The sequence below is a fragment of the Cuculus canorus genome, chromosome 2 (assembly GCF_017976375.1).
Source record: "Cuculus canorus isolate bCucCan1 chromosome 2, bCucCan1.pri, whole genome shotgun sequence".
Taxonomy (NCBI): Eukaryota; Metazoa; Chordata; class Aves; order Cuculiformes; family Cuculidae; genus Cuculus; species Cuculus canorus.
Window position 1 is genome coordinate 117,736,601 of NC_071402.1, and position 24,746 is coordinate 117,761,346.

A 24,746-nucleotide genomic window follows, 5' to 3' on the forward strand; every position below is an offset into this window, starting at 1 on the left:
AGATTGATTTCAAATTAAAAACTAATTTTTGGAAGCCTATACCTCACTAGTTTTTAAAGCATTTAGAACAGCAGGAGGAAATACATAAGACATAACTAGCCACTTGATAATACAGAGCGATCCACTTAAATATACTTTATGCTTTCAGCAAAATTAACCTGTGCATCAAAGGTGACACTTCTTGCTGGATTTTACTGCTTTGGCGCAAAACCCAAGAGCAGAAAAGGAACATGCACAGCCCACACTGAGGTGTGATCACCAGAGGCTTTTCCACTAAAGCCCTCTTATCCCACCACCAGTATCTGTTTGAAAAGTCTTTGGACCATGTGAAAAAAACCATTAAATATTTACATTGGCTCTCCCATGCCCTGCTAATTTAAATCTTAATATGAGTCTATTCATTACACCCTATTCCTCTCCCTCCCTCTCTCATTAGTACGTAATTAAAATTAACCAGAATTACAGACTGCATAAGCAATGTGAATTCTTTTATGCAAAATACCCTCTCTCCTATTCAGGGTAGGTTTCTCATGAGGAAACAACACTGACTATTCTGAAGAATAGTGTTTTGTTATATAGTGAAGAAAAAGTTGAGACATTTCATTAGCAATCCAAATTTAGATCTCTCATAACCATGGATGAAGGGCTAGCATATAAAACAGCTTCTCACACAGATTTCCAGCAGAGTTTTCCTACTTGTTCTGCTTCTCTGGAACTGATACTTACTTTGAATCAACAAAAATCGCACATAAAGGAAAAAAAAATAAAAAAATCTTAATCACTTTGATGTGCAACATACACTAAAAATTGTACAATTCGGATACTGAGCATGACAGGACCGTACTGTCCTCAAATCCTCTCATTCTTCACATTCTTATAGAAGCCTTCGTACTTCCACGGCATCTTATTTCAGCATATCCGACACAGCATGAAAAGCAACACGCTCTATACATTTAAGGACACTGTGACAAGTTAAAAAAATATGCTTCAAAAACACCACAGAATCATCATCTAGAATCATAATCTATCCTTACACAATACAGGTCAAAAATCCAGTAGTACTATATTTCTGCAAATAGCCAACTGCAGTAGAAAAAGCTTCACTGAAACGTTTGAAGGCCATACACAAAACTCTTCAGTAAAGAGCAAAGTTTCAAAACAAATCACAGTTGTTTGTATTCAACACTAATGTCACGACAATGTTACAGATCAATTAAAATTGTCCTGATAAATATCTGAACTAGAACAAGATGGTCACACCATACCACTGAATTATCCAGAACATGAATTGCAGCTTCCTAATGCTCTGCTGGGAAGGACAAGGACTTTTTTTTCCCTACGTATATCAAACAGTACTGAATGAATGCATAGCTTAATAAAACTACTGTAACAGAATTATTTAAATCAAGTCTCAGAACGGGCATAGGTATATAACAGATATCAAGGAAATCGCCTTTCAAGTAACATCATAGAATCACAGAATGGTTTGGGTTGGACTTTGACAATCATCCAGTTCCAACCTCTCTGCCACAGGCAGAGACACCTTCCACTGGATCAGGTTGCTCAAAGCCTCAACCAACCTGGTCTTGAACACCTCCAGGGACAGGACCACGCAGAATCTAAAATCCTTAGTGACCCAAGAAAAAGTCAAAGGCACTCATGTGTATCTAAGTAAACTCAAGCAACCGCCAGGAACAGGAGCTGAATGATCATAACGTAAAGAAAAAGAGAAGGAGAGGACAAAGAAGAAAAAAAAATGGTAAGCTTTGTCACCCAATGCACAGCTGCAAAAAAAAAAAAAAAGAAACATAAGAAAAAACATGGAATTCTATTATTTGAAATGTCAGTCTGTCTCTTACAAAAAGCAGAATCAGCCATACGTCAGCCATTCCTGAAGAACGTGCTTAATCTCGTGTAAATTAAGACTCTAAAACCCTTTTGACTGACCTCATTGTCAGAAAGCTTCTCCTGGGAGCTAACTTCAGTTTCTACCTATCTTGACTACCTCTTCGTATACCTTCTGACTAATAGCAGGTCTTTCCTTAAGCGACTCTCTGCTAGAGTAATGCACCCCACTCAAAATGCTGCAGTGCATAAAATGTCTTCAAATGTGAAGAAAATTCTACAAATAATATTTCCCATTAAAAAATATTAGGCTCTGCATTACCAGATGTGTAAATACAGATGTAATTTTTCCACATTTAAAGTCCAGTGGCTACTTTTCTTGGTTCAGCAATCTGTTCCCCAGTACTCTCACTGACCTCAGTCTAATACAGTTTACACTTAGGCAGCACATGAGAAAGAAACATCTGCAGTAGATGGTAATTTTTGCAAGAAGACCTTCCTGGGATTAAAATAAATTTAAGAAGTTTGAACAAAGTGTAGTTTTGAGTGAAGAAACCACACTGCAAAGCAAACATTTTAAACCGCGGCTGTCAGGTTTAGTCTGGTGTTTCCAATGCCAGTCCTCTACACACAACAGAAATGCTTTGGCTGCACTGGAGTTTCTCCATCACATCCCAAAAACACTGGATGCTTCTGCACTGCTCACATGAGCAAAAAATGAACAATGATAACTATGATCGGTAAAGCCAAACTTCCTCCCAGAACACCCATCATAAAGACAGCAGCAAACACTGCAATAAAAGAGTTCACCATTGCAGATGTTCCCTAAAGCCTGCCTCCGCTCCTGGGATATCTCCAGGATGATGGGAAGAAAAGGGCATGGGGGAGAACTTGTTCTCAAAAATCCATATTAAACAATCCCTGGGGTAGGGAAGTAGTTAATTCCTAGACCCTTTCTCTCTAAAAACTGGGACATACCAGGACTTTGAAGTCTTAAATAACCAACACAGTAGACACCCTCAATCCCAGGGAACTGTATGTGCCAGTAGCAAGAAAGAAATTTCTCTACTCCTACATAATCATAAGCGACTTTGTGTTTAATTTTATTTCCATTAAATAGCTCCATTCACTGAGAAACACAGTACTAGAAATGAAAAGGTACCCAAAAAATGTATCAAGTGCAACCAATAACTCAGGCTGGCAGTAGTACAGTCAGGAGGCAGACAGAAGGACCAATTTCCCTTCTAACACTCCCTTCCCAACTTCCTTAGCTCCGTATTAAAGGCAAAATACCTAAATCATAGGAAGGAGAAAACAGCAGTAGTGCAATAGACAAACTATCACAACAATATAAAATCCAACAGTAAGGAAGTTTCACGGCTTTTCTACAAAAAGGGAATATATTGCCATCAGGAAAGAAGCTACTGTAGCCCCTTCTGCTGTTGGGGTTTGTTCTTTAGTTTTAGCTAGCAGGAATAGCAGACCATATCCGTGTGTTTTCACTATAATTGTTTTGTTGTTATTAAAAGACAAAACCAAATCACCACATTTCCCACCCTACTGTTTTACTCCCTTTGATGTCACAGTCTGTAACACAACGATGACAAGGAGAAGCATTTCCTCTAAGTTGTCCTTTTGAGACTACAGCCTAAAACCAAGTTATGACAAAACACTAAAAGCCATACAGACGAAATTAACCTCAAATGGCAAAAAAAGGCTGACTAAATTGTTGAGAAACATTAAATCAACACCTTAACACTCAGTAAGGACACTGGTACAGATGTGTTTATCAGTTCAGATTAAGAATTTGTTATGATTCCTGGTATTTCTGAACTCTTGTTGAACAATGACTTATCACAAAGCAGACTGTATAGATATGAAACAGCAAATCACGGTTTATATTTCAACTACATGACTCACTAAAAAGATTGAGATATTACACTTGGTAAAACTCTACAGAAACCACGATTCTTTGTAGAATTATGACAAAACGAACGTTAGTCTTAAGTAAAAACATGGTTTTTCTATTGCTCTCTTCCAGTTGTGAAACTGTCCCACAACGAATCACCTATTACTTTAAAAGTAAGCAAGACAAATAAATATGTTCTTATAGAATATGCTGCCAGTAGCCATTTGCTACTGCAACTTAACATATGATTGTACTTCAGATATAATTAAGTCTCACATAAATATAAGCACACATTTATATACATAATGTGTGTTGCATTCTGTTTAGACAGAGAAAAAGTTAGGTGAACCCTACATTCATAAATCCAAACTTCACAAAACTAAATAGCGACAGGGTTCAAATGAAAGGTCAGAGGGAGAACAAGCAGGAAAATATCTGAGTTTCTGCCATGTTGACACCCATAACATTAGCTAAAAAAAAAAAAGCATAATAAAAGCACATTTCTTACCTTCACCTACCATAGAAACACCTATCGACATGCCCATAAACTTGCTTTTGGTCCATACGTGAGCGTTCACACACATTTTCTTCTCTTTGCACTCACAGTAAAAGCAAGATACCGGTGGATGATGGGATACTTGTTCAGCTACAAACCTCAGCTTGTAGCACATGGACTGGTCCTGGCCAGACTCCTTGGTTGGGTCCTTAGAAACCTCAGAGGCACCATTAGTTCTGAATGCTTTCACTTTATCTTTAGGCACATCCCACGAGCAATGAAACGTTTCACCAATTATAGGGTTATAGGGCTTCTTGGCAACCGCTCCCTTTCGGCCTTCGTGAAAAGCTGTTAGATAATACTCCACAAAGCAGATAATTCTTTCCTCCGGGGTGGCTCCAGCTGCAATTGACAAAAACAGGTCTGGATGGGCCATGAAATTTGCATACATCTCCAGCAGGGATCTTTTCTCCAAAATAAATGTTGGAAGCACTACCTGTATGCAAAGCAGACAAAGGCAGATGTGATTTCCCCATGACCATACTACCATGAGGGAAAGGGGAGGGGGGGAGAGAACAGTTAAGACAGTTGCAATTCCAGCCCTGCCAAATTTTGGGACAGTGTATTTTCCTCCCCTCTGCCACAGCAATTTATAGTTTTCTTTGCAGTGTAAATAACAAGTGAAAGAAAAAGCAGTGGCCTTGATAGCCATGCAGGCTGCTTCCTATTTCATTATGATTCTCGACAGCAGCTCATGCAACAGGAACAGGCTGTTCCACTCACGTGGAAATCTGCTTTTTCCTCTCCTCTCAGTTAACAAATCAGCCATTGTTCTCCTTGTTTACAGGACAAAAACACAAACTCTGATGTAAATTAACTTACATCAAAATATCAACAAAGCCAATGCCTCAGAATCCTCCAGAAAGGGTGGGGCAAACTCTCCCCAACCACTAGAAGATAAGTATTTTATATAACCATACACATCACCAATCTGTAAGTGGTGGAGAGTGTGAGGCGTACATGGTACCCACTCTGTCAATTATCTGGACTCCCGATTTCACTTCTGAACCTTTGACGACCCACCGCATACACATTAGGTCCCTTCCAGCCTCTAACAAACCAAGCCAACTAGATACCATTGAACCCAAATTGTGGATGTTTTTCCAAGGTTAAAACAATGCCAAGGACCGTTCTCAAGAGGCTATAGGCAAGAAAAAGCTCCCCATTTGGCTCCATCTGCCTTTCATAGTCATTATGTGTGTCATGCCACCTCCCAAGTCAAATCCCTTGCTGCCTCCATGCTATCCCCAGGCAGATGGCACATCCCTCACTCTGAGGTTGTACCATAGTACTGTGGTGGGCTCCTCCACGCCTTCACCTTATTTCAGACAAGCTGAAACAAAAAAACAAAAAAAAACCTGCACAAAATGTTACATTAATGTCTGGGGATTAGAGAGGCTCCTGGCGGGCCAGAAAAAATCTGGGAGTGAACACAAGGCAGTCTGCACTGGAGGGAGCTGGCCCTAAGGGGCTTGGATGCAGTCTCCAGTGGCTCATCCAGCCAACACAGATGTTGCCGACCTCACTCACTTAGGAATAACACTTCGTTAAAAATTTGCAATGAAACATCCTAGACTGCAAGACAGACAAGGGCCACAGGACCTAAAAAAAATGCATTTATTTCCATTCCTTCTCCCTCACCTGCCACACCTTGTACAGGACCATCCCAGAGGAGTTCAGAGGTCACTCCCGTGTGACCAACAAGGAACTTCTGGCACATACAAATTTATCTAGAATCAAAGCAGCTCACTGACGCCAGATGCAGACCAACATCTGTCCTCTATTAAAGCAATTCTTCTGCTTTCCTCTATTAAAGCAGTTCTTCTTGCTTTCCTCTTTAATATGTTTACATTTTCCCTTTCCCCAAAGCCAGGGTTATTTACAGCACGCAGGGAGCCTCCCTTCAATCGCAAATGCATTTACTTTCCCCGCTGCCGCCCCAACTCGCTACTTTAAGTGGGACTTGAGCACAGCTCAGTCCTTTTGTATCCCATGGATAATGAAATAGAAGCTGTCAAACTTCTATTAAACATCTAGTTCTTTTCGAAGAAACTAGTAAACATGAAGAAAAATTTCAGTCACAACGGCTCAAAGGCAGTCTTAACAGCTACACAGTAAGTCAACATACCAAAACTGAAAAAAAAAAAAAACCCAATTACTGCTCCACTTGGTAAAATTCATGCTCATTTACTCTCTCCATCTGTATATTATTTACACACATATAGCCCTTCATAAGCTAATAATTTTTACAAGTTTAGATATAAATCGAGCAAAGTTCCAACTGTAACGTTCCTCTGACTCTACACTGTAAGCCTTGAGGATGCTACATGGTCTCTGTTACCAAACTAATGAGGCCCCAAACGATGAAGGACTTTAATTTTACACTGTATGTGGCAAACTACTGAATGCTAAAGGCAACCTACAGTCCCCAGGGTGGTGTGATAGTGAGTGGCCGAGGAGACTGGTTTTTAAAAGTGAAAAAATAGTTTAGATGGCAAAGAGCAAAGGTAGCAGATTTTTTTAGGGTATTTTTAGCTTTTTAAACAACTCCTTCTTAACCTGCAGCATTCTCATGCTGACCAAATATTCACTATCTGATATAATCTTAAAAAAAAATGCAATTCAGCATTACTGACCCTCAATAGAGGATCTCATTTTAATATAAATATTGTACACTCAAAGATCAGGTTTATCAGAAGGAACCCTGACAGTAAAATATGGAAAAAAATATGAGTTTACTGCACAGACATGAAAGGGCAGAGGAACTCATTTGAATAAGCAGCACTCCTTGTCTCGTTATGTCTAACTGTCTCTCTCTAAAAAGAGTGACCTTTATTAGTGCAAATAGAGGAGAAGAAAACTACAGACGATATTTAAGATGATGCAAATTTTATGGTACAACATTAAGACTGCTGTGTTTCATCCTGTTGGGTTGATCACACAGTCCTCATAGTTACTCTCTCAAGTAATAGCTGTGTGCTTGGCAGCTACATACTTAACACAGCTATACTCACAGCCGCTAAATGAGATGTTACGAATCACTGGACTCTTATGATTCAGTTACAAGAATCAATTTAGAGTCTGAATTAAGCTTGAACTCCAGCTCAAATGATCTTGTTTTAAAAGCTCAACTAAAATGGAAACTACATCCTTAACTGTAGCAGGAAAACATCCACTGAAAAACACAGAATAATTGAACTGTTTCTTCAAAAGGAGGCAGAACTACCTATGAAAAATATTTGAATTTTTAAGCTTACATAACCCCAGTATTACAGAATATGCCTAGAAAACATGGTCTTTTACTAAACCATCTCAGTACTTGAAAGTTTCAATATGCAACACCTCCACACTAATACAGTCAAACCAAACGAAAAAACATCACACCAATCTTTTTGGCAGGTTGTGTTTGTTGTTTGGTTTTGGTTTTGTTTTGTTTTGTTTTGTTTTTAATTGGCCCTATCTTGATTTCTGCAGAATAAGCAAAATAGAAATAAACCTATTTGGAAGTGTACAGTATTCTTCTTGCCAGCACCCAACTATCAAGCACTTGTGGTAGTACTCTAGCTTCCAAACAAATGAGGTTTTCAACTCCTCTGCAGCCAAGCAGAATGCACTGTCCAGAAAAATACACTTAGGACCCACGTTCTTTATAGTGGTTTTGGACTACAACTTTTTTTTCTTTTTGTCTTTTTGACAAAAAGTCAAAACTGCCTGATTTTTATCTCTGAGAAAAAGCCAGCATTACAACCAAATGGACAAAAGAATCTCTCTAGAACAAATACCACGTTGCCAAAGTCTGATGCAAGAAAAAAAAATCTCCTGCTTGCATTCTAAAATGTTAGAATAATCTGTTCTTATTCCCTCTCAGGCTTCATGTGAAAAGGAAGCAGTTTAACAGGAATTCTTCCGTTTTCACTGAGGTTCAAAAAAGGACATTGGTTCAAACCTCCTAGGTTTGAATTCACCTATATTTAATTAGAACTGAATGCAACTGAGAAAAATAAGTGCATGATTTCTTAAAAACAGAGGTATTTATCCTCCCTACTATTTCCTGTGAGGCAAAACAAGGGTGTCAGCACGTTTCCCTACTTTGGTCAAAACTCTGACCAAGGTAACCCTTGCTGAGATGTCCTTCCCTTAGAGGTACAAAGCATTCCATTGCCATCCACGTCACTGTGGGAATAAAACAGCCTGTCTCCATCTCACTTATATTTTAAAATTACAACGTAAAAGTGTATCGACAAGCAGATTAAAAACTTATGACATCGTGAACACACTACAATGTTAATTTACAGCAGGCTCATATTCTGCAGAAATACTGGCAGCCCTTTCACATAGATCGGCAGCCCTTTATTTTTAGCACATATTAACTGCGTAGGGAAGGTAAGGGAATGTGGAGGAGTGATCACCCATCTGTACAAATTGTTAGCATTAATTTCAACCCATTAGATACCATTTGCCAACACATTTATCAGGCTGTCATTGATTTTTTGCGCTATTTTTCATTTTTTAAAGTCCAATGAACAAACGATTCAGAAACTTTTTTCCCCCAACCAATTCCATACTTAAATGAGGCTTAAAGTTCTAGCTCAGTCCAAGGGATCAGTTTTGTAGCATGTTCTGCTGCTGTGAATTGCTTCCCCTTCCAACTCTCTTTAGCAGCTATTGAAGCCTATTTGGCCATCACAGAGTGTAGCTTGTGATGCAAATCCTCCCATAGATTCAAGGCTTCATCGCTGGCGTTTTGCCTCACAGTAGATTTTTGCTGTTTAACTCCTCATTAAAAGGCACGGTAGCATGACATTTCAAAGGCGAAGCACCTCTGCAACATTGAACATCACTCCGATCACTGTGGGAAACTGCTGTCAGCACAGGCAAGGCCGACGCTAACATAAGCAAACACCCCGCAGGAAAAGGAAAAGATGCCATTTCCTCTGATATGGTACATGAAGGTAATGATTACGCATCCAGAACCAAAAGCCACTAAGGGCTCAGAGGAGCTGTTTGTTCATTTGTGTATCATCACGTTACAATTCATAGCTCACAAAATGAGCCAAATTAACAAGCCTAGGGAAGAAGGCAAAGGAAAATGGAAACATATAGAACGTCCTTTGATGTTGGCAACTACTGTGCCACAACCACTTCCAGCAGACGCTGCATAGCATCAAGGCTCTCTGAAATCTGCCTTTCTGACAAATAATAAAAAATGAGAAGAGATGCAGCCAGCAAACCAAGCTTTATCGTCACATGTGTGCAGCCCAGAGGGCCTCATGTCGTAAAGCAAAGTTAATAAACAAAAAAGCAGCCAGCTGTCTTGTAATTTATTTGGGTTTTAATCCTCAAAATGGTCTGAAAAGTGATGTGCACATGTGGCATGTCTCATTAATACTCATCATATGTGTATTCATGCATCACACAGACTAGAGAGACATCTAATTCTGCCATATGCCTGTTCCTGCTTTCAGACTGTAGGTATTACACACCCACATTCATGCCCACTAATATTTTGCCATACTCTAGATCTGATAATATTTATTGTTATCCTTATAAACTGTGCACTAAAAACTATGTAAGAAAAAGTTTATCAAATATCTTTACCTTCCTACTTATAAGTGTTAACACTTCCCTTATTAATAGGAATTTCTCTTATTTACCAACTGTACATCTTTGGGGGTTTTGCTTCCTCTGCCATGATGAAAAGATGTCATCTCCATGACAATGGAAATCAGACAAGAACAACTTTGTTCATTACCAGATACGAAATGTTTTGAAGACAGAAGAACAATGAATAAAGAATCTTAGTCTAGTTAATACATTATGAACCAAGATACCCTTACTAAATCAACACATAAAAGAGCAGGAGCTATGAAAAAATGAGGAAAGTAAAAAATAAAACGAAAAATGAACTGTACATAACTCCATACATACTAAGAAGTGACAGGAATAAATTATTCACAAATGAAATGATGAAACTTTTGTTCCATTTAGAAAAAAATATTAATTTCATGTAGCTATTACATGGCTATACTTAGCAATAGACCATGGGATTGCTCAGTCTTAAAAAATGCAAGTATTTTTAAATACTGTCGATTGTTCCAGAGGAAGCAGAAAATGCTATACTGAGAAGGCCTTATGTGGAAGAAAGTGATAGTAAAAATAGATTTTTTGATTAGTATGTAAGATCAAAAGGAAAGTAGATGAACTCTTCAGAATATTAAAATGCCCACGAGAAGAATCTCCTGCATAGCTACGTCACGCACAAGAGTAATTCTGTGGTCATTCCAAACCTTTTTTTATTTGTGGAGGGATTAAGTCAGAATGAGCTGCTCTTATTTGTGGAAGTGGGTTATAGAGGCTTTATTTGCCTTTTTTTAAGTAGAAAACCTTTGTGGAAGGAAAAGAATATTCTGTCTTTAAAAAAAAATCCAGTTGATTTTTAAGCCCCAGAAGAAGGTTTCACTGGAATGTAGGACTACTCAAAAAGAAGCATTCCTTGCTTCCAGAACATCTAACTGATTTCCAAACTCTAAGGACTCATGGGAAATTTCTCAGATACTAATTTCTCTGATTATATCAGTATAGATAAGCTTGTAACAATACCAGTTCCAGGACTGGAAGGATGCATAGAAGGTTAAAACGATGAGCTGCCAAGCACAGACAAAAACAGCAATAACATCGAAGACTGTCAATTTCGTTTCATGTTTTTTTTGAAGCTGCCGAGTAATTAAATGCAATCCAATCCACAAAGCAGTAACTTAAGCACATATCCACCCATAAAACTGACATTATGGTTCCTCAAATAGTCTCTGCACCCTGATTTAACATACATGTAGGATACAGACATGGAAAGGCTTACAAAAGAAAAAAAAAAAAAAAAGGCGTGGGGGGAAGAGTTTTGGAGGGTTTTTTTCCTTTTCCTTTTCTCTTCCCCTTCCTCATCCCTAAAATATCTGATGTGGTCACTTCATGTGAAAGCCTGCCTAGCAAAGGACAGCACTCCATGGCTCTCTGGAACCACACCTTTATAAAGACACAAACTTCACTGTCTGGGGGGGAAGGCATGCTCACAGGAATCACACACATAAACACACACAGAAGGAGAAGAAGAAAAAAGAACATTTATAGAAGTGAGACAGTATTCATACCCTAGTAAGGTCCATGCCAAGTTTGAGCTGAGAGATGAGATGGAGAATTACGCTACGTTGATCATCCATAACTCCTAAATCCTCCTCTTCATTATCTTCAGTATCTGTTATTTCATCTTCAACTAGGATCAACTCAGAAGCTGAATGCTGAAATGAAAAGAAACATCACCATCTGGACAAAAAGATAGCATACATTTTTTTCCACTATATAGGTTTAAAAATGGAGCTGTCTCAATGGAACCAAAGACAACCTCCTTTAAAACCAAGAGAAGATATTAGTTTAAAACAAAAAAATCCAGTAATGGGTTCACAGACCATTTTGATCCTATCCTCAGAACAAGAGTGGTAAGTATCAGATGCTAATTTACATATATAGCAGTGATGCCAGACAAAAAAAAAAAAAAAAATCACAGCATATTAAAGTAACAGATCTTCTATTTATTAAATAGAAGTATGCAGTTGAAAATGAGTCCTCAAGAGTTTGTTTCCTAAACCTCTCCTGCAAAAATATTCACGCTTCACACCTAGACATTGCATGACCTGATTTCACTCTGATTTTCTTCTTTCCCCTGTCCAAGTTAGGTATCTAAGAAAGTCATGACTATTAACCAAAAGAGATAAAAAGAAGACTACAATTAAAGTACACAATTCTGAAAAAAACCCAAAGATATTAGATTTTGGGGGGTAAGGCATGAGTCATCATGACATTTGCACATTATGCTGCCTCACAGCCCAGCAATGCCAATACTGCCAGGTTTCCAGACTCATGCCATATCCTTTCAAGAGGAACTTCACAGCAGAAAGGGATAATGATTTGCAATGCTTTATTTCCCCTCTCAGATTTTACAATATATTACTAACAACAATCCAAACAGGTGGTACTTATTTTGTTCCCTGAAACCACTTTGCAAGCCTTCTAGACATATATACTCAGGTAAGTTTTTTGACCTTAAAAGAAAAGTTGCGTTATATAGCTGAAAAAATTATGGCCAAGGTTTCAATATTCTCCAAGGTTTCCATGCTGTAAACGAGACAATTCTACCTGCAAAACTTAGCATTCTTTCATGCTAAACAGCACTTTTGCAGAAGCAGCTAGCTCGCTACATAAAAACAAGAAAAGTTTCATTAAAACTGATATGCAGAATTAGGTTTCAAAGAAATATTTCTGAATGATCACATTAGAGACCCCTCAGGTGAAGAGCAGCTCATGCAAGGAGAGTGTCTCTGAAATTTAGTTACTACAGATGTTTCCAAGGGTTTTTTTTTTTTCATTTTCCTTTTCATTATATAAATGTTTAGGTAACTGTTCCCAAAAGAACAGCTATCTGATGAAAACCAAGGGCATCTGAAAGACACTTTACAATTACTTTATTTAGAAAGTAGAATACGTAGATTACATAAAGCAGAATTTGGTGAGCTGTAACCTCAACAGCTTGGAGTTTTTCAAAAGGACAGAATCATACTTTCTTCTTCCCACTCCCTCAGAAAATAACCGGATAGAACGATAAGCCCTTTCCTCCCAAAATGCATAGCATTATTATCCAACTGATGCCTTACTGACAAGTTCAGTTAACATAAAACCTGACGATCGCACACAAAATTATCAGTTGGGGAGACATAAAGCACCGAATTCTGGCTCAGTTTACCGGCTACGACTCATTTGGACGGAGCGTGGAGAAAGCAGTATCAGAACTCACAGTAGATGCTTCCACAGGAGGTTTCCCTTTGATCCAGCTTGGCCTCATTGAGAGCACTGAGCTACTGAATATGCACTGCTGCTTCTGTTACTGCCATGAACTGAGCTTGCGGCAAACAAGCTCCAGCAGGAATTAATAGCACTAGGAAAAAAGCAAGGGAACCTCCCCTCCTCACTCCCACCCCCTCTTTTTTTTTTTTTTGGCTATCTGACGAGTTGGAGAGTGTGCACCGGATGTCAATCTGCTCCTTGCGTTTCTAGTCACATGGCATGGAGATCAGTGAGCTTAACTGCACACAGCTCCAACTGGGAAATGGGCTGCTGTTTCCCAAAGGATATCCTGGTGAGCTGTTCTTTTGGAGGGGGGCAAGAGGGAGGGGTTATGAGTGTGCCCCAGTGCTAGCAGGTAACAAGCTTTCAAGTGAAGATATAACTGCTGCATAACATTTCCTTGTTAACAGCATCAGAAAATAAATTACACATCGACAAGTTCACAGACTAAATCGTGTGTTAAGAATTTCTTTTTCCTCCTGAAGACCGTGCATTCATCCAGGGACAGAAACCCTTCCTTCTTTCCTGCTAAAATAGGTATTAGGTTTTCCATGCCTTTAAAAGTGTTACTAACAAAACAGCAACTGCCTCTCGTTGCTACTATGCAAAATGCACACAGTGAGGGCGAGCAATCCTAGAAACAGGTCAAGTGCTCAGAAAAATAACGTTCACACTGTTTTAAATTAAAGACTTTCTGCTCATCAGGGAGGATAAGAGCAATGCAGCATCAGGATCAAGCATGTTTAATGACCATTCTGCAATAAGGATTATAATTTTAATTATCTTAACTCTCCCCTATTTTAACAACATGTGCAAGGACACCAAAAATCCCACAACTCTAGCAGTAGAGTTATCAACACACTAGAGACCTTCAGTGTATGCAGAATGACATCAGTTATCTGTATCTTTTCTCACTTTCCAAGAAAATAATAATTTGAGTAGCAGTTTAGAATTTATGTCACAGGAACTGAACAACAGTCATCCGCACTAAGCAATATCCTTCCTGTATTTCTCTCTCCCCTCATTAGCTGTTCAAGGTAACTACTGAACTCTTTTTCAAGGACACAGAAAACAGACTTTTTTAACAAACACATATTTCCTTTAAAAAAAAAAACAACCAAACAACATGTAAACACAACACAACACAACAGAGAGTGTGGACTTAACAGCCACAAAATACAAAGCTACTGTATCTTTAAAGTGTAACAGAAGTCCAATCAGGTTTTTAGTTCTTTTTCCTTCTAGAGAAATCCTAAGTAATGTAGTAGTAACTGGCATGTAAACATTCAGTAGAATACAGATTATGACGACTGATTATCCTTTAATGGCAGCTTATCTGACTCATCAGACACAGACGTATATTCCTACTACCACCACCACCCCCCCAAAAAAAACCCAACATAATTGCACAGCTGACCTACGAAACCAGTGATTTTCTCCATCCCTGTGTGGTCAGAGCATAATATAAAAAACGATCGAGCTGTGTGCAGCTCAGCCTGGGAACGAACAGCTCAGCTTCGGTGCTAACCCTGAGGATCAAAAACTGAACCAGTTTCAAACAAGCACTTAAAATGAGTTTCCAATACTGGGCCGAATCACCAGGATTTTTCAGGAAAATCTGAACGTAAAACAACAGATAATTTCTGGAAATCCCATTAAGGGATTCACATCAAAGTTTAAAGGCCAAAGACGTGAAAACACACACTAGCAGAGATTTATTTTAAACAGGTCACTTCATTAGAACTGGGATTGATTAATTTAGAGGTCATCTGCTGGGCTATGAAAGGGATGTTTTAGTTTGCAGTCTTCATCAGAAAACATGCCAATTCTTTTTCAACAGATAAAACCTGTAAGGGAAAGAAATTGTTTCTGAAAGAAACATCCTGCGTTTTAACAAAATGTCTTCAGGAAAAAGACACTTCTGCAAGCCTGAGATAGAATCATGGAGTTGAAAGCTATCTTTCAGTCAAAGAGTAAACTTGACTCTGCTCTTCTAAAGCCTTTTCCACAAGTTAATTGTCAAAATTAACTGTTATGTTGCAAATTATTTTTAGATAATTAGCTGAGTTACAAGGCTCAGAGCTTAGTTTTCCAACATAGTTCACAAACCATATCATGCAACAATACTGTCAAGCATCACATGGTTCTCATCTTGTTTATTTGGTATGAGGGAGAGAAAGGAACGTACAAAATCACAGTATCATTTAGGTTGGAATGGACCTCTTGTCCTGCACCTTGCTCATGCAAGGACACCTAAAGCTGGTTGCCCAGGACTGTGTCCAGTTAGGGTTTGACTGTGTCCAAGGACAGTGACTCCACAACCTCTCTAGGCAACCTGAGAGCATTTTCAGAGTTCGAATACCTTCACAGAAAAAAAGTGGTTTCTGATCTTCAGATTAACTTTCATATGCCCATTGCCTCTTGTCACTGAGCACCACCGAGAAGACTCTGGCTCCCTGTTCTTCACTCCCTCTCATCAGGTATTTATATATACTGATAAGATCCTCCCAAGCCTTCTCTTCTCCAGGCTGAACTGAAAGTCCCAACTTTCAGTCTCTCCTTATGCAAAAGATGCTCCAGAACAGTCACTATCTTTGTGGATCTGTGCTGGATTCCCAAAGAGTCCATTTCTCTCTTGTAATGGGGTGCCCACAACTGTGAAAAAAAATCACAGATGTGGACATACCTGTGCCAAGTAGAAGGGGAGGATCTCAACCCACTGGCTACCCAGACCTTAACCACAACAGTGCATTGCTGGCTCATGGTCAGCTTGTTGTCTACCAAGATCTCAAGAAGGAAGAACTGCAGAATTGCTTTCCAGCCACTTTTCCAACCACTTAGCCCCAAGCCTGTAGCGCTGCAGGGGCTTAACCCTCAGATATCCCCAGATGCACAGCCCTGTATTCAACTGGATGAGATTCATCTCTATCCAGCCTGTCAAGGTCCCTCTCCACGGCAACACAACCTTCTAGCTCACCAGTCACTTAGCAAGCTTTTTATCATCTACAAACTTGCCAAGGGTACATTCTGCTCCATTGTCCAGGTCATTAATCGAGACATCGAACAGTACTGGCCTCAGTATTGGCCCCTGGGGTATATCGCTAGTGACTGGCCTCGAGGGACCTTGTTCCACAACCCTCGGGGCCCAGCCATTCATATAGCTTTTGATCCACCTCACTGCCCCCTTATCTAATCCATACTCTGCCAGCTAGTCTACAACAATGTTACAGGAGACAGGGTCAAAACCCTTACCAAGGTCAAGGCAAACAACATCCACTGCTCTACCCACATGCATCAACCCAGTCACTTCTTTGTAGAGGGCCATCTCTTTGTAAATCCATGCTGATTACTCCTTCATATGTTTGGAAATGGCTTGGGTTAGTGGCTCCATCACCTTTGTAGGGATTGAAGAGTGGCTGACCAGCCTGCAGCTCCCCAGATGTTCCTTCTTGCCCTTCTGGGAGACAGGAGTGACCATTTACTTTCTTCCAGTCTTCATTAACATCTCCCAAACTCCATGACTCTTTAACAAACAACAGATGGTGGCCTTGCAATGACATCGGTCAACTCCATCCAAGCTCACAGGTGCACCCCATCAGGCCCCACACAATTATGCATGTGCTGTTTAAGTGCTGCCTAAAGTCTTCCTCCAGACTTTCCCTGTGATCTCAGAGGCCTGGGATTCCTGAAGGCTGATTCACCAGTAAAAGCTGAGGCAAAAAGAAGGCATTGTGTAACTCAGCTTTTTCTCCATCATAGTAACAAGCAGAGACCATCTGTATCTGAGAGGGACACACTGAGGACTTATAGAACTTATAAGGCAATTCTCCATATAATTACACCAAAATACCATAAGAACTTCCATTAATGCAAGAAAAAGTTGTTATGTAGTACAAAAAGGTCTGCAGTCAGGAGCAAGAGGATGAATCTTAGGTACTTAAAACATCCAGATACGAAGGAATCATTTAATAATATTCCAAGAGAAGCAGTCCTTAAGTGCATTGAGAGAATGATGGAATAAATTACTTGCAGGGGTTGTTCAGAAGCAACATTAAATAGAATTAGCATTTTCAGACTAGGCAAGGATTATGATATTTTCTGTAGAGTCATCTAATTACAATTAGTTCTAGTGCACATAAAAGCCAAAGGGTTCAGTTTGATTTTCAGATTCCCCTCGTTAATGATATAGGTTTGCAAGCTCCATTTACATTTGCACTTGTGTAACTTCAGAGCTTGCAAACAGGTTTTCTGTGGGTGTAAGATTAAATATAACTCTGTAAGGTCAGAGAGCTTTAGCACATTTACACTAGTGTGATAAATTCAACCCATGATTTTCACCAGCCTTGATACTAAAATTAGAGTTCTCTTTGTAAAGTACATACAGCAATAATACACCAAAAGTAGTAATACATAATGAGCTGTTAGCTTCTTGCAGTGCTTGTCACTGTATCAGAACTGACAGAACTGCACTAACTCGCATGCATCACTCTGTCTTTTCTCCTTCCAGCATGCACACCTTCAAAATATTTAATTGCATTTACTAACAGCTGTGGCATGCAGCTGACAGAAAAACATGCAACTATACCTATCACTCATTAGCAGTTATTTGAATCTCAGATGTAGTTTGTCCAGTAAGTTGTACTTAACCTATTTTTACAGACTAGTATGTTAGAATACTGTGAAAGGAGGAGGAGTAATTCCCATGCAGAAAACTGAAATTAATATAATAGAAACAAAACAGAAAATTTCATTTTACTTCAACCCAAATCTTGAAACAAGAAAAAGTCAAATATATTTAATTCAAACTCACTGTAAAGACTGAAATCATCATCATCCATGTACTTTTCTAACTTCCAAATGCACTGTCCTTTACAGATTAGCAACTTTAAGCTTTAAGTAAAGTAGCAACACTTCTTTTTATACACAACAAGCTCCTGTATCTCCTTCTTTAAGCTCTTCTACTCATCAGGAACAGTTTGAATAAAAGAATATAAAAAATACTCTTCTTAGCATTTACCACCACACCATTACATCATGTAGGCAGAGGAAGGGGTAAAAAAAAAAATAAGGTTGGAAAACCAGTGGTAGAATCAACTCAGGTCATTGCTTAAGTGCTGGCTTCCATCATACTGCAGTCTTTATTTATGCTCAGTTCCTGGTAGCCCTGTGGCTCATCAAGGACGAACAAATCAAAGATAAAACCTCAAACACACCAACATTCCATGCACTCATTGTAATGTGAGCACCTGGAAACCTATGTTCCTCGGTGTTCAAGGTTTGATTTGTCTTAAAAGAGACGTAATGAGCTCAGAACCAAAGCACAGCTTACAAGGAGAATTTCAAAAGCAAAACTTACTCCATCCTCCTATACATCTCAATTTCATCATGAAAAAAAGTTTTCTCAAAGTTAGCAAAATAGGTGGTTCAGCTCACCTGATTTTCTTCATCTACTTTGATTATTTCATACTGCCGTTGTCAGTACCTTTTGTTTTAATTGCTGAGGAAATGTTTGCCATAGCATTATTTTGAAAAAAGTCACCACCTCAAGGGGGAACCCAACCCCTATCCCAACAAAACCCAAACACACCTACAACCACATTTTCCTAGCATTGAATCCATTACGGCTTATATATAACAATGATGAATAAAAATTTAAATTTAAGATCACTTTCAAAATACCAAAACAATTAACAGATGATGACAATCAAACGGGATGAATATTACAATTAAAAAGTGAGCACGTTAATTTATTTACACACCACCACTATGGCAAGCAAAAAATCTTTTTGCTTTGCTACTGTCATCTACATACAGATCCAACCAGCAAGATAGTTTCTCCTTCAAACATCTGGATGAAGGGGAAATGGCGCGACAAGTAGATTTTCTACTTACCTTAAACTATTGATTATTTTTCTTGGTACATATTTATCTATCCAGATAGATATGCCTATCTGCTGCATTTGGGTTTGGGGTGTGAGAGCGCAAGACCAAAGGTTTTATGCAGTCCTGAATACGTTGTTCATCACTGATAGGTCACACTATAGAATATTTGGTAGAAAAACCTTGCATGGGGAAAAGATGTCAAGATGCTCACACATTAATTTCTTACCAAATTTGTTATTTGTATTTGTTAATTCAGGTCTCCAGAGAAAATAAATTTCTTCCAACTAGAACTATCAACGACCTCATTTTTTCTGTGTATGGATAATTTTTTTTTTAATATGTATATAATAGCTTCTTGTTTGAGTTCTTTTAATTGATTATGCTGAGCACACTAGATGTTCAGAAAATCCCCCCAGCTACAGACAAGTGCAAGGATCAAAGTGTGGCAGTGTGAGCAATCTGTCTATCACACAAGATTAATTGGATAGAGTGCATAATAGGAGAGTCATCTACTGAATCAAGTAATACCCAGCTCTCTTTAGGGGATCTTCCCTTCACTGCAAAGCAAGCAAGCAAGCAATGTAGGAATGCATTTTGATACTAATACTTTGTAAATATAGACAGGCTGATATATAGATGATGCAAGCAAAGAAAATAATCACAAAAGCTGTATCTTAGGTGAGAAATAGGTCTGCAATCTTCTTCCCTCCCAACAAAACAAATCTGCCGGGCATAGGAGGCAAGCACATTATCTGGATATTCGCTACTTTGCTTTTTTGTTAATATGTTGCAGTAGTATCTCTGGGAACAGAAGTCTTTTCATCCTTAAAGAATAAGCTCAGAAAGCTCTTCCTACACTGTAGATATGTTTAACTCTGACCTGTGACCATATTTAGGCATAAACATGACAATATAGCAGTGATGAGGACCAGATAACATAAAAGATTTAAGAAGAACAGTGTTGGTTTGTTGTTTAAAGAGTAGGAAAATATGTATGTAACAAGAAACAAAGGGCGTCTATGTTTATGTTGCAGTATAGCCTGTGTGAGTCTTCAGAGAAAATATCAGAAACCAACCATCAAAGTGATTAAGAATAAGGAATCAATCAATGACTTAACATCCTTTTAAAAAGAGATCCTCATTTGGGTTCCTGACAGCATTGCAATCCTGTTACACACCAAACTACGCTTGTTGGACAACTTTTTCTCTATATGTTCATATCTCCTTCATAAGACAACTCCTCTCGCAAATTTTGATTTTCATAAAACCTAAGGTAATCAGTCCTGAAAATCAGCCGAGAAGCAGCTAATATGCAACCACAGGCTCCACAAGAAAAGATTAAATACCAGCACCAGTCCACATATCTTGAGACCATCTTTCGTGAAATGAGAGCTACCGAAGTACAGCGCTGTTCAATCTGAATCCTAAAACATAAGAAGGCTTTACAGTAATGCATAAATTCTGTAAGAACTGGGAATAAATATTTTTCATCAGTGGTATCATCAGAAAGGAACAGCAACATGAGACTACAAAAAAAATGTGCAAAGAGAAAAGCCCCACGGACTTGTCCTAAATTGAAGCAAAAACCTTAAAAGCTAGCATAATTCACAACAGTAAATTTCATGCTAACCTAAAACCATGAGAAATATCATATCACATCACAAACAATTTTAACAAAACTTATTCCAAATGAAATATAGATAGTAATGAAGAACAGAAAGCTATTCAGTCTTGTTTTGAGAATCAAGCTCTTAAAAGCAAGCTATAAATACAGCATCCAACACTATACAAAATAAGTTACTGAGAATTAACAAGCTTACAAACCAGTCGGTGCAGCAGGACAGATTCCCACCACTGGCCATGTAAGAGTTCAGAGACTGCGAGGAGCTAAAGACAAAAGATTGCACTGAGCTGCAGGTTGGTGATGGAGACTTAGGTGGAGGAAAGTATGGCAGAATGCTATACCCTCTGGACTTCCCCCTGTATTAATAGATATCTTCTCTAGAATGAGATTCTTAGGGAGAAACCTGAAGAACTAGGAGCAACTTGTCTCATGTTCCCACAAAGAAGGGAAAGACAAACACTTTTTGGTAACAGAGCCAGCAGGCAATTTTAGTCACTCACCAAACAGTAGAGCACATTGACAAAGAAAGGCATCATACTCAAATGAACCTTTGCTCCCATTGATAAAAAGTCCTACAGAAACTGCAAGAGTTTGTGCAGAGAAGTTGTGGGATCTCCACTGATGAAGGTGTTCAAGACTTGATTGGACATGACCCTGAGCAAGCCAACCTAATTAGCTCTGCTTGGACCACAGTGTTGAGCTGCAGGACATCTGGAGGTCCCTTCCAACCTGGAGTAGTCTGTGACTCCATGACGATTCTGCTTTTAACACCCAGTAACGGAAAACTTAGGAAGTAACAGAACTGAAGTCATTCAGCCAGCTGTAATTCTCTTCTATGTCACTTTGTATGCCAGCTAAGTAAATTTATGGCTGAAAAATGTGACCACGTTAGTCAAAAATATACCATCCATTAACACACGCAGAGAAGGCATGAAAAGACGGACAACTACAAATTTAACCTTTACAATGATCCGGTCTTGCAGTACTAATCTATATGTAAATCCACTTCTCACAGTGCTGTTTATTGTATGCAACATCACATGTCAGCATATTTATAAGAGAAGATAAATGGTAAAGACATGTTAATAGAAGCAGTCTTAAATATCATTTCTCAAGGCAATACACTTATAAAGCCATGCTGACTCTTCCTGCAATTTGTTTTCCCTTCCACTGTACACATTCTAATTGCTGCCACACACATACAAAATAAAAAGACAGGCTTAAGTCTTTCAAAAGAAATAAAAAATCATTATATGTTATACAAGGAGACTATTAAATGTACATGTGAAACAAATTGAGCCTAGAAACTGTCATCTTCTATACAGCTAACTTCTTGAGACCAGTGGAACTCTCTGCTTGAAAATCTTCTAAGGTCTGTCCTTAGTCTCTTGGTCCATCTCAGACTACGAAGACGACTGTGCAGCCTCTCTACACTATAATGTGTAAGAGTCATCTCCTTCCAGCTCCTCCTCTGAGACAAAGTTTTCTAATTAAATATTTTCAGCCCAGCTGTTACCACATTCAAGGCTTTTCAAGAAAAGAATTACTATAATTCATCACCACAAGCAGAAAACCCTTTTTTTTTCCTAGTAAGATCAGGTGCAACAGCTGAAGCCAGTTTGGATGATGCTTCACTAAGCAAGATAAAGCAATTCCAACCTGAGACAAATAATCATTGTAGAAGTCTAACTAAGTTATTGACAGTCTTAATGAGATGGGTAAGCTTACTAATGGGCAGTATTGCCAAACCCACATATATAAATATATTAAGAAACAGAACTGACAGCACAAAGCAAATCGATTGGCACACCAAAAATCAATTAGCGCACAACCCTGAAATAAAATTAACATTGGCTTCAGAGTTCATTTTGCAGAGGGCACACTTTTTATAATGAACAGAGAAAGCAATTGATCCATTACAATGAACTCAATTTTTAAGCCTTACTGCAAGGGAACCCAAGTTCTTTACATTCCAATGATTAGTTTTCACTTAATTTCACTAGTAATTATGGAATGCCACATGATCAGAGCTTCATGCTTATTCAAATTAGATGCAAATTTTGTACAAAGCTTCACATTTTTATTTTAAGTAGCACATTACTCTCAAATATATAGATAGCAGCTGGAATACATGTATTTTGGAGGTAGGAGTGACTCAACAAAATGCAGTGGATTTGGCTGGAGATTATTTTTTATTAATTATTTGCATAAAAAGTTTTACTAGAGATGGTTTGCTGGCACAGTAACTATTCTAGAAAGCTAGCAAAAAAGTAAAATCAAAATTAGCTAGACTATCTATCAGTGCTGCTGTAGCAGGCTTTGGGTCATTTAATTCTACTTTTAGTGTAATTGTGCATTTAATCCTTAAATATACCTTCCCTTGATTATCCTTAAATATATCTTCAACTGATTATCTCAGATTTCATTTTTTAGATGGTCTGTTAGTGAATGGATTAACTGATACCATGTTTGCCTAGAGATTAATTTATCTATCCAAGTCATTACAAGCCATTTACTGTGCTCTCCAGCCCAAAAAATATTTAATCATGCAGAAGGCAAAAAGCAGAGCACATTCAGAAATCCTGTAATGTCTGTACTAAACAGTGAAAAGAGACTCTGTAATATTCCAAATGTTACTTTCCCACCCTGATCTGTTCTCTTCCTGTTACTGCACTTGTCACTAACACGGCATGTTCATGGCTAAGCTGATCTCCCAATATCAACCACACACATTTATGTCAAGTACAAAATGGAACTAGGAAATACTAGGAAAAATTTACATTAGGAAACAATCCACAGTCCTGGGCAAATCTGCTGAGACACAGATACATAAAGAAAAGGTAAGACTGAATTAGCAATCATTTCTTGTATTTACCTTAGTTTCCAAAATTGCAGGAGCTCTTTCAAAATTATTTGTTAGCACCTGTAACACACTCTGTAATAGCTCTAAAGACTATTGCATCCTCTCTAAATGATGAAATATCATCACAAACTGAACAAAAACACATAACCTTTTAAAATTAAGAACTAACCAACTCAGTACCTCATGTAAATAGAGCAGTTCCTTCTTACGGTTGAAAACATCAAGGTTCGGGTCAACTAGGGGACCAAAATATCTTTAATGACCTAGACTTGACTGCCCTTGCAATCACTATCACAATTAAAACCTGGTTTAGCAGTTAGATAATCAGAGCTAAAGCTTCAATCCTACAGAGCTAAAACTTCAATCCTATTAAAAAGACACTTCAATATGGAGTATGCGTACAGCTCCTCATGCAGACCAGCAAGGGAAAGTTAGGGACAGGAAAGCAGAGAGACTGCACAGATACCACATCCAAAGAAGGGGAAGAATCAGCTGGCAGGGCATTTTACGGCATAAAAATCACGTGGAGAGCTAATTCACAGATGATTTTTCTTATAAGTCTTAACTATTAGATCAAAAGAAAATTATTCCTTCTCTCTCAGGTCCTGCATAAGAACAGTCTATTTCTGTTTGGCTGCCAGGAGAAGCATTTGGCCTGCAGTTACATTTTGTCAGCTCAGAAGGGGAATTCTGACACCCAAAATGACAATTAGGTGAACGGGAACAATGGCTCACACAGGGAATTAATTCATACCTTCATTCTACTTAGGCATCAAGTTTATTATAACTGAATTTACTGTGAGATTTAATATTTTAAAACTAATCAACTTCAGCATTTTTTTGAAAGGAATTTCAAAATTACAAACCCTTAAATGAAGGAAGCAGGGTCCCATTTACTTCCAACTGGACACAGACCCCGTTCATATCACAGCTCTGAAGAGTATATTCCAGCATATTCCATATCAGATTTGTCCTATTCTGCTTCAAAGTGAAAACCCTAGATAATACCTTGAAATTATAACATAGCTTACGCCAAAAAGTCCAAAGTGGTTCCCTAGGGGATGCACAAAAGTATTTTACGTCATCTCACACCAGACAGAAAACAGTCTGTTCAGCTCAGCCCCTTTTTCCCTGCTTCCACTTGATGTTTTAGGTGGACAGACCAAAAAAATCA

General features: G+C 38.5%; 1 protein-coding gene across 2 annotated transcripts in view; it reads right to left on the minus strand.

Annotated features, from left to right (window-relative positions):
• OSBPL10 (oxysterol binding protein like 10) overlaps positions 1-24,746 on the minus strand; it is a 116,653-nt gene that overhangs the window by 12,738 nt on the left and 79,169 nt on the right. For both annotated transcript variants that reach the window (XM_054060294.1, XM_054060295.1), the window contains exons 7-8: positions 11,456-11,602; positions 4,263-4,746 (exon numbers count right to left, since the gene is read on the minus strand). In XM_054060294.1, the coding sequence (XP_053916269.1) occupies positions 4,263-4,746; positions 11,456-11,602 (631 nt within the window). The remainder of the gene's footprint in view (positions 1-4,262; positions 4,747-11,455; positions 11,603-24,746) is intronic.